General features: G+C 35.3%; 1 protein-coding gene across 11 annotated transcripts in view; it reads right to left on the bottom strand.

The window, feature by feature from the left end:
* LOC137634335 (kinase D-interacting substrate of 220 kDa B-like) overlaps positions 1-17,619 on the bottom strand; it is an 860,646-nt gene that overhangs the window by 118,291 nt on the left and 724,736 nt on the right. For all 11 annotated transcript variants that reach the window (XM_068366729.1, XM_068366726.1, XM_068366728.1 and 8 more), the window contains 13 exons: positions 12,099-12,317; positions 11,747-11,845; positions 9,549-9,845; positions 9,125-9,316; positions 8,856-9,017; positions 8,496-8,681; positions 8,128-8,260; positions 7,345-7,509; positions 6,957-7,164; positions 6,592-6,738; positions 5,973-6,121; positions 3,627-3,873; positions 3,247-3,469 (listed from right to left, as the gene is read on the bottom strand). In XM_068366729.1, coding sequence (XP_068222830.1) covers positions 3,247-3,469; positions 3,627-3,873; positions 5,973-6,121; positions 6,592-6,738; positions 6,957-7,164; positions 7,345-7,509; positions 8,128-8,260; positions 8,496-8,681; positions 8,856-9,017; positions 9,125-9,316; positions 9,549-9,845; positions 11,747-11,845; positions 12,099-12,308 — 2,418 coding nt within the window. In that variant the 5' untranslated portion in view covers positions 12,309-12,317. The remainder of the gene's footprint in view (positions 1-3,246; positions 3,470-3,626; positions 3,874-5,972; positions 6,122-6,591; positions 6,739-6,956; positions 7,165-7,344; positions 7,510-8,127; positions 8,261-8,495; positions 8,682-8,855; positions 9,018-9,124; positions 9,317-9,548; positions 9,846-11,746; positions 11,846-12,098; positions 12,318-17,619) is intronic.

Here is a 17,619-nt window from a genome sequence, read left to right as displayed (position 1 = left end):
GATCGGTCACAAACTTCTTTGTGCATAGTTTTCTCCAACATCCCTTTCACCTCTGCAACAATTCAAGGGCTTTTGGTGATATTGAAGGATAGTTACAAAAAAAAAAATTATCTGCAGGATAGGTGAATGCCAGCAGTCCTGAAGAGGTAGCAAGTACCTGTCCTCAATGAGACACTCACTTCCTAAGCTTGGCCCGATGCCTCTGCTATGTTGCCCGATGCCTCTGCTATGTTGCCCGATGCCTCTGCTATGTTGCCCAATGGCACGCCAGGCATCCCCTTATATGCAGCAGCAGGTGAGGGGGAATTCCAACAAAAGCTTTTTTTCTACCTCTCATCAGCCTCCTTTCCTGAACTGTTCAAGTTGGGAACCTCGACAGGGCTGAACATGGTCAGGGTCCTTCCAAGTGGAAGGAGGGAGTTCCAGGTGGTTCTGATCAAGGTCTAGAGAAGGTTATGTTGACATTTTAGCACAATGAACCTGTAGGCATGGCACCACCAGAAGGTTTGTCTGAAGACACCTGAGAACAGCCAGACCCCATTTCTCCACTACCGTCTGTATGACTCCCAACAGGAGAGGTGTGGATGCCTGCACAAAAATATATGGACAAACTTTTTTAAATGAGGACACCAGAGCATCCTTCTTCTTCAAAAACCCAGTTGGCCCACTGGGTTGCTGTGTGATGTATGAAAAGGTCATATCATTTCCACCATACAGCATGGGTCTCATGTACTTCTCCAATGAGTCAGGGGATAACAACCTTGTCGTGTTCGCGAAGTAAGTCATGGCACCTGACCATTGGTTAAGCCATGGAACTGCTGGAAGGTTGGCCATGGCAGCAGCCTCCTTGGCTGCCAACTCAGAAGCCCAGAAGGATATACCTTCTAATACAAGTCTTCAAGGGAAGACTCCTCACCAGTGCTTACACTGATGGGTCAATCTGAAGAGGTGATGACACAGAAGACTCTTGGCATGTAGAACCTTTGCTGCTTTTCAAGTGTAAGGTGCAGAATGTTATTGGACCAACAGAAAGCAAATCAATGACCAAGGGCTTACCTGAAGCTGGTACCATGGTCACTACACCCAGTTTGTTGCATTAAGGATTGAGTGCAAGAACCTCAGGGTTCTTGGCTAAGGTCTGATACATCAAAATCAAGAGAATCCTAAGGGCCCTCATCCCTCACAAGGGGCGAAGGAGATCTACTCTCCCCAAATGAATACAGCACAACATTCTCTCCTTAGAAAGAACTAGTGATATAATACGGGGCCAATGACAGACCATCTGGTTGTCATTGGGGAGAGAAACACCTCTGGCACCAATCAAACCATAAATAGAAGAGGTACAAAGTACCCTTCTCTCTTTTGATCTTGGTAGGGAGTAAGCAACGACCTCGACCACCAACCCGTGGCCGCCAGGTGCGTGAAACAATATTCTTGAAAGATAGCATCTCTCAATTTTAAATACCCAAGTATCCTGAACAGATAAAGGAACATCCTTCCCCGTCACTTAAAAAAGGTGAAAGAGGGTGTCCAAGCTCCAACAATGCCTGGCCAATGGAATGAGGGCATTTCCAGCCAACGTGGCTATCAGAGTAATCAAGCCATGCTGACAGGCCTCAGATCTATAGGTTCGTGGCACAGGGCCATGGACTAGCTCAGCCAACGGAAAATATGCACGGCTCAGCACAAGACAGAGCTTCTCCAGCCAACCTGGCTACTAGGGTAGTCAAACCAGTCACTCAGCAACCATGGCATGGGGGCATTGTTCAGGGACCACCCGGGTATTCACGTCCCTGAAAGAGTAATAGTGTTGAGAGTTCTTCAAGACTTTTTACAACTGGTACTTGTGGGATTCTTTGACTTCCTCTTGGAATCAGAATCAGAATCGGAAGACGAGAAAGAAAAGCAAACTGTATTCTTCCTTTTACAAACTTTCCCCTTGGCTTGTGTAAGCAGAGAAGTTGCAAGTCTCGTCTACCATCAATGACCATGCTTCCTCAAGGGGAGAAACTGTTGAGGTTACCCCAGACAGGTACCACAACACTGGGGTTCACTGTCAAAAGGGAAAAAGTAGGCACAATCGCTAGAAAAAAACAGGGAAGCGATAGGCAATATCACATGCAACACAGATGCACTGCGATTATTACCACTGGGATCACCAGCACTGATATCACAGCTAATCTGGAACTATTAGCACTGGTGGCACTAGGGGATAGGGAAGGGAAGAAGTGGCCTTAGCTACAGCCTCCCTCTAAAATGACAGACAGCCTACTTGCAAGACCCAAGACTTAGGTCAAACTCATCAGCGATGGTCTGCATAGGAAGAGCTTCCAGCCCATGCTGGAGTGCAGCAATGACTTCACATTCCACAACCCTGAAACAACTCACTAATGCCGATCCAAGTTCTCCCTGGTCCTGAAACATACTCCCCCTAGACCAAGCCAGGGCCATATACCCAGAAGCTTCAGCAATTGGCAAACTGGATGAAGAAAGCAAGGTTCCACACAGGCTCTTTGGCATTTTTTTGAGCGTTGCCAAGAATAGCACCGGACGAAGCTAGGCTTTCCTTCTCTGAGAATAAGCCATCCCTTTATAATGGGAGGCCACAATCTACACACAGCACATGGTAACAACTACAAAAAATTATGCGGCTTCAAAAAGAGCAGAGCAAGTAAGGACCTATTGCTGGATCAGAAAAACCGATGCAGTGGCCACCCTTTCACCCACATGCAAATTTCTGCTTTGTTTCTTCATTAATCTATTCAAACTATAAAGTGCGATAAAAATTTTAAAGAGCCTTTGATAGGACAATAAAGTGAGTCTGTACTCACTGAGGCTGAGGATAAAAGGGAAGAGACTGACAGGAGGGTAGATGGGGCTACTCACCTGCATTTAGCACCTGTCGTTAACTACCTCTTCCACAGTTTCAACAACCATTCCAGATGTGCTGAAGACATTCCATATTTAAAAGGACGTAATGTTTATATACACGTAGGAATAATGGGAAATAAACCAGGTTAAATTTATTACTAGTCTCAGGTTTCAAATTATGCTTGAAATAATCACATACTTTATCTAAAAAAAAAACTCACAAAGCATTATTGGCAAAATCACCATTATGAAAAGTAACTCAGAAACTTGAGCATAATTTTCAGTGTGATTATAGCAATTCAAATCCGGATTAAGTAATTCACTATCAGGTACAGAGAAGCATTATGAGATCAATATCTTATCCTGTTAACTCACCATTTCGACCATTAGGTTGACTTCAGCTTTAAGGGTTTGCAAGTAACCTTCAGCTTTGATGGTATCCAGTTTTGAAACAGCACGTAATAGATGTCTTCGATGAGAAAAGATGAGAGAGCCAAACATTCTTGCTAGCGTGTGAAGGTTAGCTACAACTACCATAGCAACCAGAACACCAAGAGTGATTAACAGTGGATTCATCAAATGCCCATGGAATGGTCGCCTGTTGAACAGAATTGAGATATAAATTTATAGTGGCTCTATAATTAATAAAAAAAAAATCTTACACGCTACTTTTTCATCAGTCAGTAAAGTAGAGAAATATACAGCACAGTAAAAAGAAGAATATTGCAAGAACAAATCTCAAGTTCAATACTCACGTATCAACATAATCATCGTCTTCTGAAGATTCAACACTCGAATTCTCGTCTTCTGCAGTCATATCTGCATCATTATTAGAAGGTTGGGTCATTGTAGTTAGTTCATCATCCAGTGGTGTTTCCGCGTGGAATCCATAAATCCCAGTTATAACTATAACTGTCACCAGGCATATTAGTGTTACAAAAAAGATGACTATGTAGGGCATACAGCACAGCCTTCGATACTTCCATGGAGCAGATGTCCCCTCTGTGCAAGAACAAAAATCATCATTAACAAGCAGAGCAGATATCATTATCCTCATTACAAGCCAAGCCACAACCCTAAATGGAAAAACTGAATCCTATCACCCCAAGGGGCACAATACCGTACTGTGGAAAGTACAGTGGACACATACTCTACTTGGCAAATTATTATTATTATTATTATTATTATTATTATTATTTTTATTATTATTATTACTTGCAAATCTACAACCCTAGTTGGAAAAGCAGGATGCTTTTCCAAGGGATTTCAACAGGGAAAGTTGCCCAGATAGGAAAGGAAACAAGGAAAAATAAAATGTTTAAAAAGAGTAACAACATTAAAATAAATATCTCCTATATAAACAATAAAAACTTCAACAAAACAAGAGGAAGAGAAAAAAGAATAGCATATTCGAGTGTACCCTCAAGCAAATGATATTTCCTTGAAAAGCAAGTCTCTCTCTCTCTCTCTCTCTCTCTCTCTCTCTCTCTCTCTCTCTCTCTCTCTCTCTCTCTCTCTCTCTCTATATATATATATATATATATATATATATGTGTGTATATATATATACACATATACATTTATATACACATAAATATACATATACATATATATACACACACACACACACATATATATATATATATATATATATATATTTATATATATATATATATATATACACACACATACACACACATTTATATATACATATATATATATATTTATATATATATATATATATATATATGCATATGTATATATATATATATATATATATATATATATATATATATATATATATACTTATATATACACATAGATACACATAGATACATATATATATATATATATATATATATATATATATATATATATATATATATATCCATATAAATATGTATATATACATATACATTATATATATATATATATATATATATATATATATATATATATATATATATATATAGATAGATAGATAGATAGATAGATAGATAGATAGATGTAAATTATATCACTGATACTAATGATATAATTATATATATATATATATACATATGTATACTGTATACACACACATATATATATATATATATATATATATATATATATATATATATACACATATACATATGTATATATACATATATATACATATGTATATATACATATATATACATATACATTATATATATATATATATATATATATATATATATACAAATAGATAGATGTAAATTATATCACTAACACTAGTGATTTTCATTTATTCAAATAAGCCACAAATACACTTTACTACCAGGCCTGGTGCTATAGAAGGGGCCGACTGTAACCTCGTTTTCAACTTAGTCTGGGTTAAAATCCTTGTTGGCTGACCAGAAGCTATTATCAAAAAGTCAATTCCCCTTGGGTCTCTGAACCTAAGGCAGAGCAAACTCGATATTATGAGGTATTTGTGGCTTTATATGTATGTATGTATGTGTATACTAAATAAATAAATGAAAATATATATATATATATATATATATATATATATATATATATATGCATATCTTATTTAAATATTCAACATATTAGATGCAAGTCAAAGAACCTACTACAGTACTTAAAATTTAAAAAAAAATGTTGCATAGTCATTCTTGTTATCATGGGTTTATAAATTTCATACTGGATATTCAAGAATCAGGTTTGTTTGCTTTGAAATTTACATAGAAATTGATTACAGGTACAATTAATTTTACACTAAAACACAGTAGAGAATGTTCTCTGTTATTTTTATCTATTGTGCAAGGCTAGCCATTGATAACCAAAAAAATTTAAATGTATGGATTATTGTTCAGAGGACATTTTTTATGTAGTTGCACTGAAATCACAGCATTTAACCATAAGTATTGTAAATATACAGTCCAGAGCATATCTTATACATAACACTTTCACATAAAATGCAAACCTATGAAGATTATGTTTGAATGCTCCATGAAACCTGTAATAGAATATTGCACTACAACAGGATGTGTAGTAATTTAGTTGGAATGTTTGCTGTTGGTTACTTAGATATATATTTTATGGAATACACAATAAACATATGACAAACTTACGAGGTTTAGGTCTGAATGCTCTGTAAAATCGAGTGGCAAACATTCCATATTCTCTTTCAACCATGTCGAAGAGGGATCCTAACATCTGAACTACAGAGTTTTCACCAGCTGCGGTACTGCTAGGCTTAGCTCCCTCGGCAAAAATAAATCTGAAAAAAAAATAACATTAAATTACAGGTACTTGACGTCAATCCTCGTGTGATATATTAAAACGGTGCAGTATTGTCTTTTGCATCTTTAGATCTATGATGTCTTAGGTGAAAAATAATTTACTACAATAAATTGTAATTTTTATTCTTAGAAATCATATTTTCACATATACACCTAAGATATACCATAAGCAGTTTGCATCTACAACCTTATAAATACTATACACTACTGTACTGTACATGTAACACGAGACTTGTCAAACCATTGCTTGAACAAGAAAACTAAGTTTTCTTATGGGAAATTTTATGCAAGTTTAATACCAATAAAAGACATTTAAATATAGTTCAATGCAGATTTAACGAGTTTTAAGTATAATGTTTTCAGGTTAAATCAAACCACACAGAGGCAAATTCTAGGGTACTCATAAAATTGTATGTAAGAAATTAAGCTGAGTATATTTTGCACTCACTTGAGAGGCCTTGCTTGTACACCATCTTTCCACTCCTTCCACTGAGGTCCAGGTGGAGAGCAAAATATAACTTGTAGCACCAGTTTTAAAGCTGCCATCTGTCTTTCAAGTATCACACTCCATCTATACCACACATGCCAGTCATATCTGTAGTATTGCACATATATCGTTAAAATCAAGGACAGAATTTACAATTTAAACAAAGAAGGACAAATATAAAACAAAAACTATTAGAATGAAAAGAAACGAGCTTTAAACACTAAAACCTGTTATTTGAAAAATATTAAAAAAAAAACAGTACAATATACAAGGCATAATTTTCTTTCATTAAAAAAATATTTACATTACTTTACGTAAGAGCTTACCTTCTTGAACCATGCCATACTGCCACAAGGAAAAGTGTCAAAATAAGAAATACACCACCACCAGTGGCCACACCCACAATCCACGATGAAGTTGGCACCGCAGTAATGAGACCAATAAGCAAGGCTAAATGAGTTACAAGTAATAGCACTAATGGAGAAAACTGGAACAGTGGTTCAACCCACTGACGGGCAAAACTACCCATTTCCTCTGAAAAATAAGAAAAAACAATATTACAGAAAAGAAGGTCGTTGTTGTTACACTATTATTATTTTGAAATCTCAATGGTGTAGATACTGTCACTATGTACTGCCATATGTTAAAGTAAAAAAATCAAATAACTTAGATTTAGGGAACAATAATCCACTACAGAAAGACTATGTTCATTACCTTTAAGTTTTCGTATTAAAAAGGACTTTCCTGAGCCCCACTTAGCATAAAGGCCAACAGAGATGGGCATTGATAAAGAAGGTTCGCTAAGTATATCAGCCATGGAAGAGGAATAGAGATCATACCCCAACATGTTTTCGTTATCTTCATTGGTATTCAGTCGACCTGCAAAAAGAAAATTATATATGGCCAAAACTTTTATGATTAAAAAAGACTAAATTAGCTTGCAAGCTACATTTCGTAGTAGGTCTACTTTTAACATTATCACAGGTAGAACAGAACAAATAGGATAAGCTTGAACATCTGAGATGCATAAACATAAGAAATAAAACCAACTAAATTTCACACTTCAAAAATAGCAAGTGGTTTATCACCACTTTACTGAAGTTTGAATACCTTAAAATTAACCATGCAAATAAAGACAACAATCTAAATATATTACCACACACAACTGACATAACTTGTAGGCTATAACTACATTAGCACTTGAATTAGATGAGATCTTAGGAGGACATGCTGTTACCTTCCTTGTGCACCCATTCTGACTCTCCTTTTCCTTCGTCCGATTACCATCCACCTTATTTACTCACATATAGGCCTACCTATACAATACAATAACATAATTCACTCCCATCTTTCCATACTAACATTTCTGGTTTTCATTTTCTCTCACAAACTTACTCTCAACTTGATCCTTTTACAAATACATTTAATCTTTAACCTATTTCTGCAGTTTCCCACTATCCCAAATTAGTACAGTATAAAAAACTATCAAAAACTTACGTGCACCAAATATCTGTCCAAGGATTGTTTTCTGATTAGAAAGATCGATATTATATGGTGTTTCGCCAGCACGATTTGGACGGTAGAGCAACTGGCTGTTCTTTGGATTTCGTAGTAGAATTTCGACGATTCTCTGGTTTCAAGAAGGGAAAAAAATCATTATTTCACTTGCAAGTTTACAATAGATATTTATGTTATCTTAGACTAAGTAATGCAGATAATGTTAAACTATCCCAAATCTCTCTAATGCCTACTGTAGTTAAACCTAACATATAAAGGTAGCCAAGTTAAAATAGGTATTAAAATTATTCATAGATAAAGAAAACACAAAGGTCAAAACCATAATTTCCATCTAATATTAAACTTGCCTTAGATCGTCCTCTCATTGCAATATGCAAGACGGTGTCTCCCTTCTTATCAGCAATAGACACTCTTGCTTTTTTATCAACCAAAAGCTGAACAACTTCGGCATTTTTCGTTCGTACTGCTCGTAAAAGTGCTGTGTCTCCGTCCTTTGTACTGTGTTCGATATCAGGGTTTGCACTTAAAAGGACCTAGAAATAAAAAAAATCCTTATAATTAGGGCATAACTAATTGTATATAACTATTGTTTCCTATATATAGCACTGATCAGTTTAATTGAATATACAGTCACCTCTCAGATATCAAGAACAAATTATGAAATTTATACATTTTTCCGAACAGCAGATGATGTTTAGCTTACGTACCTTAACAACAGCAGTATGACCTTTCTCTACAGCCCAGTATAAAGCAGTTTTCTTATCCTTTCCAATGACGTCTACATCACCATATTTCTTAAGCAAAGCCTCGACCACAGCTCTATGACCACCTCTAGCAGCATAAATAAGGTTCGTGTCGCCATTTCTATCCTGAAATTGCAACAGAATTCATCAAATAAAAAATCTATCAACATATTGAAATTTACTTCAATATTATTGCATTTTTTCTTATTACAGTAAAGAAAGGAAACCCATACCTGCATATTGACATAAGCACCTGCATTCAGGAGCGCTGTAGCAATGTCTGTGTACCCTTCTTTACAGGCAATCGTAAGAGCAGTACCACCATCTTTGTCTAAAGCATTAAGATTAGGACGGTGTTCTATGAGGAGATGAACTAGATCAACGTAATTACCCCTTGTTGCAACCAAAAGCGGTGTCCAAGAATACTGAAAAAAAAAATCAAGGTAAATTACTTCAGAGATTATTATGGCTTCAATTTAATTGCATAACCAGATGATAAAAATAACTAACCATGCTCTAAAAGGCCTGCCAGCTGAAACTCCATTGTTCACATGAAAATACCGCCAAATATATGGCTCCATTAAACAAAAAAAAAAAAAAACATATAAAGTTCAAGTAATAAAAAAAGTAATTAAGCAAAATTAACTTTGAACTTACCATACCGGAAGCGTCCACGTTGGCCCCATGTTTAAGGAGATCGTCAGCAATCTCATAATAACCTTTCCGGCATGCCCAAATGAGAGGCGCAGTGCCAAATTTATCACCAATATTTGCTTTGGCCCCATGTGCAAGCAGGTCACGGACAATCTCTGTGTGACCTCGACCTGCTGCCCACACAAGGGATGTCATGTGATGCTGACCTTGAGCATTAGGATCAGCTTTATGGTTGAGCAACATTTTAGCCAGACTGGTATGTCCTTTGTATGATGCCCACATCAAAGCTGTCCACCCACCCTGAAATATGGAAAGATATGTTAAATACTCAGTCCAGCAAAATAAGCTAAATCTAGCTTTCAAGAACTTTTGGTTCAAGCAGTCCATAAGATAACATCTACGGTACTTTATTGCCATGAATGATACGTGACATCAACATAGAATCTCGTCTCTGAAAATAGACATCTGGTCTTAGATAACAAGTTCTGATGCTATAGCCTTTACAGTGGTTATATGGAGTAAAGAATTCACTTATTTATAAGCCTAGTAAACTGAGTAGCAAATAACAGCAGAGCCAGTCCAATGCTTAAATGAACTTTTTATATTTCCTCAATTTCAGTATTACTAATCCAAATAAAAGGGTTGATTTTCCAATACTCTAAAAGAAAATGACAAAAAAAAAAGGGAGCTACATAATGTTTTGCAATGAGAAGATATTCTCAATAACATCCTGTGAGATGCTACGTATTAAATACATGGATTATAAGTACGTTAATTAACTAAACAAATGATATCACAGTTTCTTATTTGTATGATGGATACCAATACTATTTAATCAATATAAAGATATACAGAAAGGAAGGAAAGGCAGTTGTTAAAAAAATAAAAATACAGAACGTGTGAATTATCAGTTCCCTGGTTTACATGTAGCTTTACTTTTGCTAAGGCCTTGGCGGTTTTTTTTTTCTTTTTTACAATTTCCAGTGTTGGACAAATATTCTTTGATTCAGGACCTGAAATCCCTAATACTGATCTTGATTTTAATACTGCTTTTGATTGTGTAAGCCATAAGGACCTTGTTTCCAAACAGATAGGAGCAAGTGATTCATTCCTTAGCATAGCATAATTATTGAATTTCTAATGAACTGATTTCCGGGGATAGTTGTTGGGCCTCATAGTGACTACAGGAATGTACTCTCTGGTGTTCCTCATGACAGTATTCTTGACACTTTACTAATCCCATTAAATACCCATGATTATGTCTATTCACATTGAAAACAATCTTGTTTCTTACGAAGATATAGCTATTATTTCAATAGCATTTCCTTTTCTTTAGTAAGGCTCAATACTATGAAATATTCTAGAAGATAATATTCCGGATGTGACCAAATGATCTTCCTAATCAAATATTTTATCTATGTCGTGGAACTTAGTGTATTCACGGTATTTATTGTCGGGCAGGTTGACAGGATTCTTATGTTATAGTTTATCTGTAACTTATCTATTCATTATTGATACTTATCTTAACTTGAATATTTCTAAGAATGTAAGATAAGTATATCAACATGAGCCTCATTCAGGTACTCAAATATCTTACGTTAGCATTAAACTGTCTTGTGAACACTGCATATATGGGCATTATCACGACTTTACCTGATACAATAAGTGTGAATCAGTTTTTTTTTTTTTATCAATCATCCCATTTTCCGAAAGGGGTAAAGGATTAAAACTAACGTGAAAGAATTAATGTCACAGATTTTTCTTTGGAATGACCAAAAATTTCTTATTTTGGTTTAGTGAGCATTATTCAATGAAAATTTAACCACCGTAAGAATGTAGCTGTCATGTATTAAAGCTAAATAATAAATTAATATACATATTCTGGCTTTAACATTTACCTTGATAAGTTTTCAGCTACAAATTACCTAGTGTTTCCTTACCAAGACTTGCAGTCGTTGAAAACGTTAATTAGAACCCTAAAATTACTGTAATTGACAAATTAAGAACACGATAAATTTTTCTCGGTCATTGTTTTCTACTTGAAACTGCACTATAGCCAACAGTATATCACCCAAAGGAATGTAATTCTAGCAACAGAGAACATTTTACATTGACACCTATATGCTATTCCTGACCGTCAGTGTCACTATTTTCAATCAAGAAACTTATATTTGAAACCCAATGGAAACTGCAACACCTACCATATCCCTGTGGTCCACATTTGCCCCGTGTTCAAGCAAGGCTGCCACTGTCGCCTCGTGACCTTCTTTCGTCGCCGTAATGAGGGGTGACCACTGGTCCTAGTTTGAGAGAGAGAATGAAGATGTTAGCTGATGAGAATTTATTGGAATTAACTCTAAAGCCGATTGAAAGTATTTTATTATTATCAAAGTTTTACGGAACAAATTTAAAACTATGTAAATAAATTGTTAATGGCACAGTGCTATTCCCAAAAATAATCATAATAAATAGAAAGGATTTGCATATTTTTTTTTAGGATACATCCCCCAAATCTGCCTTGCACAAGACAAATAACCACTGCCATCCCCTTACATTGTCTTCGGCATTGACGTCAGCTCCATGCACGATGAGCTCGTTGCAAAACTCTGCTCTGCCTTTCCCAGCGGCAACGATGAGTGCTGTTGCTCCATTTTCGTCTTTGTCGTCGATGACCACGGACCGGGAGGCCAAGAAAGACTGCAGGCCAGGAAGGTTGTCCTCCGAAATGTATGATTCCAAGGACTTGAAGCTCAGAGAAACCATCTGGTCCGACTGAGAAGCGAGAAAGAAAAGAAAAGAAAAATTACATTTTATGATATATTCAGTAATAACTTGAAGTTTAGTCTGCTTTTCTCACTTATCGTATTGTAAAAAAAGGCATGCTGCCTTCATGCCTTAAAACCTACATCTAAAGATTTCAAAATCCAATCTAAAACTATAACTCATGATTAAGATACGATCACTACTTTGTTATAAAAGTGACGTGCACAGATTTTTAACCTGGTTTTGACAAAAACAATAAAATTTCTATTGCAAATGCAAAATTAAATGGAAAACTATTTCTCTTTGTTATGCTACATATACAAACTAAGGCCACTGCTAACTAGTTTACCTTTGTACAGTACACGAAGTTAGAAAACATACATTTTGTACGAAAAATATTCATATGTTCGAGGCTTTTCAGATTTTTGCCTATACACAACAAAAGCAAATCGTTTGAAGGTTAATCATTTCTACCCAGGTAGTGCATACAGGTGCAACAGAGGACATACCGGTATTTGAAATGTTGAACAATATTTACATCAGACCAATCGCTACGGGAGAGATTATACCCGCGCAATTAGAAATGTTTCACTTTAAAGGAAAGGGGCAATTGTAAAAACTAAATTACTATTATCGAAAATTCCCAATCCTAAATGTAAATTCTGTTTACAATAAACTCTTGATGTCTTTAATTAAATCCAAGTATCAAACGAGAGGTTTGTTCTCAAATCCAAGCTCACAGTATCTTTGCGTATTTGAACAATTAAAGTGCGTATCGTTGCCTAGTAATATGCATGAGAGCCTAAGCTTCCCTTTAAACAGTGTAATGTAACCATGAAAACCATTATATGCGATTTAGCATAAGAATATATTATGCTTTGATATAAAGGTCACCATCTCATTCACTTCAAGGGAAATTATCACATGAAATCTGTATGCTAATGCACCAAGAATTCATTTAAATAAATTAATTATGTGAATTGGGCGAATGTTTATTTATTTCCTAATGGTTTGCAGTAAGAAGTGTATGGAAAAATTGGATTTTTATATATATTCCATCATTCAGCCATGTTCCAATTGGCTACTTGAGATTGTATTAGCCAATAAAAGCCATCAAAATCACAAAAACCATAAAGCTGTCCAAATTGTTTTAGGTCGATTGTGTGAGGAGAGAATGGGATTCAGGGTGAGAAGCCCTCAACCAGAAAATAATATTCCAACATTAAAATGATCCTATTGAGGAAGGAAGTGACGTAAAGTTTTTAATGAAAGTGGCTCGCATTTATATAAAAAATATTCCTCACCAAGCCCTACACTATCTTGAATAAAAAACCATCACTGCTTGATTGTAACAGTCGTAGTAGTGAATACTAAGCTCGAAATAATCTTCAGTATCTAATGCCTTGTTTTAAAACCTAACCCATCAACTTTAAAAGCTGATAAGATAAATCCATTTAGAAGGTAGGCAACCACTCAAGCGATTTATGGAATTAATTTCGTTTTTATTTTTTTTTTTTTTTTTTTTTTCCTTTTTATTTTTTTACGAATAAACCTACCTTTGAACACTACTCTTGAATCTACATTAAGGCTGATGCAAAAGGCGTGGTTGACCAAACCAAACATAACCTCATTACTAAAGGTAGCTTACTTTATATTACTAAAGGGGAAAAATTAGGAGCACCATAAATAATTCACACTTCTGTCTTAGATTATTAGGTAAGACAATCACTTTGTACGTCATAAGGGACGACAAACAAACAGATGAATTAGACTCATAATATACCTTATTTGATAACATGAATATATTGGAAGATTGATTAGGATTCATGTTTACGGAGGTCTTTCTCATTAAGACCATTTTCATCCGGCTTGCACGCTTAATGGTCGGTTGGGGACCAGAGTGACCACTGGTAAGGTCCATATCAGACCCAACCGAAGAATTATCCCTGTCCAGACTGGCTTCGGATCCCGATCCAGAGGAGTTACGTCTCCTGCGGAAGACGCCATGGATCAAACCAGGAAGGGCGGCAGTGCCTTCGTCTCTCAAGGAAAACATTTCGACGTTGGTCACGTGTATTTCAACGAATGCTACGTAAATAAAACAGCGGATTTAACTAAAAAAAAAAAAAAAAAAATACGCGATGAGTTCAGCTTTGCCCAAAAGAAAACGAAAAAACTTCACTAAAATTCGTCATATGGTCACAGTCTTAACCAACCACGGAACAATTAAAATACTCAGGACACTTAACACGAACCGATAAACAACGAGCTCGATAACTACATATAAAAATAACTGCGATATAAGTCAGCAGCAATTGGAAGAGGAGCTTCCAGCAAGTAACAGAGTATACTGGATTAATGAGTGTGTGGGCCAACCGGCTTTATCTCTTATACTCCAGATGTAATGGCGCCCGCATGATAAATTATGAATCAAGCTGGGATGCTATCGGCCCATTGGGGACTTCAGGCTATCTTCTTCATATTAACGCGTTACTAGGGATAACAACAATAGCAATTTTCTCATAACCTGCGTACAGTACAAAATTCTAATCATGAAAATTTAGAACCCGTCGTATCGATACTTTAGGTATACAGGTATATCAAACTATAATTTCATTAGTTTGTTAATATGGCATTCTCTGTCATCTCTGAAGTGTGATATACTTTGGTGAATTGGAAAATAAAAGTTAAACTTGGTACTTATTTTCCACATGCAACTGCTAATTCAGGCGAGATAAAAACAAAAATGGTAAAGCCGTGTAGAACTGCATGAATTATCACAGTAACTAAGTGTTCTACCAAACACCAAAGCCCCGTCGGAAAGTGACTAACAGTAGTCAAAAGAATACAATACTTATCAACTCATATTTCTTAATCTTCTAAAATTCCGGTAAGAGTGCAACATGATAAAGGAGATTAAACTCGAATAAAATAGCTGGCTTAATCCCTTCGCTAAGCAAAGTGATCTGATAGTGCGACCCAAAAGAAATCCTATCAGTTCATGACTGAAGTATAAAGTTTCACCTTAAGATCTGTTGCCCAACAACTATGAAAGACTTTGGTGTTACAATTTTAAGGAGTCGCTATCATAAAATTTTCAAAATTAGCAACACGAGTTTTAAAGATCAATCTGTACATAAATAGACCATGGTTGTTTTACAACTGATCATTAGTCCTCAGATATTCACCATCGACATGATAAATTCATATATTGGTGTTGTTAACGTAGTCACGTTATTTCAATATGACTAAACGGGCAAAGAACGTGAGATTATCCTTCTTAACATAACTAATTTTCTCATAATAGATTTATTCCTCTCGTCTTACTTTAATTAACATTAAGACAATAGTAATTAAATCTACCAGTGAATGTTGCACCAATTATGTAGATGATATGTTTTGCGAGGCATTAAAAACCCTACCTTGACATAACATACCTTCGCCTCAAGGGCATAAAATGGCAATGTCCAGAATGCTTCTTGAAAATAAGAGGTAATAGAAAGTAAAGGACCAAACATAGTAAGGTGCTACTTACATAGATTATAAAATGGATCGCCAAATAATCATATGAATACTGTATTCGGTCAATGTACAGCGTCTATGACTTAATTCCCCTCAGGTACCCAAGAAGTTTACGTGTTACTTGGCAAATAATCAATATCATTTAGATTTCTTGTGTTCTAAAGTAGTGCCTATTTCACTCATGTTCATGGAACAAGAATTTTTCAACTAGATAATTAGATTCTATATTTTATTAGAATGCAAATTTATATTCAAATTACAGACATACTTGAGAATTATTTATACAAATTGAAACTGGGGTAAATGATTTGACATAAAAGCCATCTTAAAATATTTTAGTAATACACGGGGCAGAGAGGGATGGGGGTGGGGGAGGTTTCCAGCTCCCCTGTAGCGCCCCTGGCAATTGCTATTGCAGGGATGCTGTTGGTGTTGCACTACGTCACGACACAGTGACTTGTGTCTTAGGGATAACTCACATTGCTCGTCACGTTCGATTGTACTGCAGATCGCAAGATAGGGATAAAAAACAAGTTGTTCACACTGCTGCCAGAAGAGCAAGTGGTATTTTATGTGGCCCAGTAATCAATTCTTTTTTTTTTCTCTTTTTTTTACTTTTTTTTTTTTTGCATACACGTGTAAGTTTAGGATTTACCTTACGGATATGATATTTTCATCATAACGGTCAAACTTCCATCTTTAGAATGTTTTATTTTTATTTTCACGGTAAAATATAGGATGTCTTTACCTGATCCAGTCTTGAATTTACAAAGAAATTCAAGGTATTATTCAGCCACAGCTGATGTTGAGTCTGCATAAATAATAAATTTCAACTTCAAGATGAAAAAGTATCTTAATACATATCACTTAAGGGATTAAGTACTTCAAAATTTGGAAGACAGTGTAATCTTCATTAAAGAAACACACATGTTGCTCCAAAAGTATACTGCTGTAGACCAATGGTGAACATAACTCCTCGAAACATACTTTGATATAACTTATTATGTCATCCAAGCCAATCATTGTCATGCATTCAATAAAAGCAGACAATCTCTTCATTAACATTGTACTCATAAGTGCATAATCGTTCAAAAACATTTGTAACTTAAATGAACGAAGGCAATATTAACATTTAGAGATATTTAAATACATTCATGATGATCAAACTTTGTTTTTTGTTTTTTTTTATCAATAATTTTCATTTCCAATGTATTTCAAATTTGGCCATTTCTATCTAGTACACGGTCTGTTGGATATTTGAACTATTTCTAAGCGGAACATTGAGCACATCAGAGACGTTGGGTCTGCATCAATCTTTCTTACAACCAAAATTATCAACAATCATACAGTATTGCAGGGAGTGGTTCAAGTACAACACGAGGCTTCGTCAGCTTCCTAAATTGTTGCCTTTACAAAAGTGGTCAATGTACATTGGAAAGTTTTTTCAAGCTAGACAAAGTGTTGCATAGATTAAAAAAAAAAAAAAAAAAAAAAAAAAACTATTCGTAGCACAGCAACTAGCTTAAAAATATTCATTCACATGACAAACATTCTACTTATTTTCTTTATCCCTCAACCGTATGACGAATGGATTTCGTGATGGTAGGTAAGCATACCTATGCTGAATAATGACAACTTAGACAACTGTTAAGGCATATTGCCCTTTGGTATGAATGGTAAAATATAACAAATTCATGGTAAAACGTCGTGTGAGCTATGTATATCTATTTGTAAATAATCAAATTTATTTTTTATCTCTTAGTGGGAGGAAAATAAAATATATAACGAA

The sequence above is a fragment of the Palaemon carinicauda genome, chromosome 44 (genome assembly GCF_036898095.1).
Source record: "Palaemon carinicauda isolate YSFRI2023 chromosome 44, ASM3689809v2, whole genome shotgun sequence".
NCBI lineage: Eukaryota > Metazoa > Arthropoda > Malacostraca > Decapoda > Palaemonidae > Palaemon > Palaemon carinicauda.
Note: the sequence above shows the minus strand (reverse complement) of the source record. Positions and strands in the feature narration are given on the sequence as shown.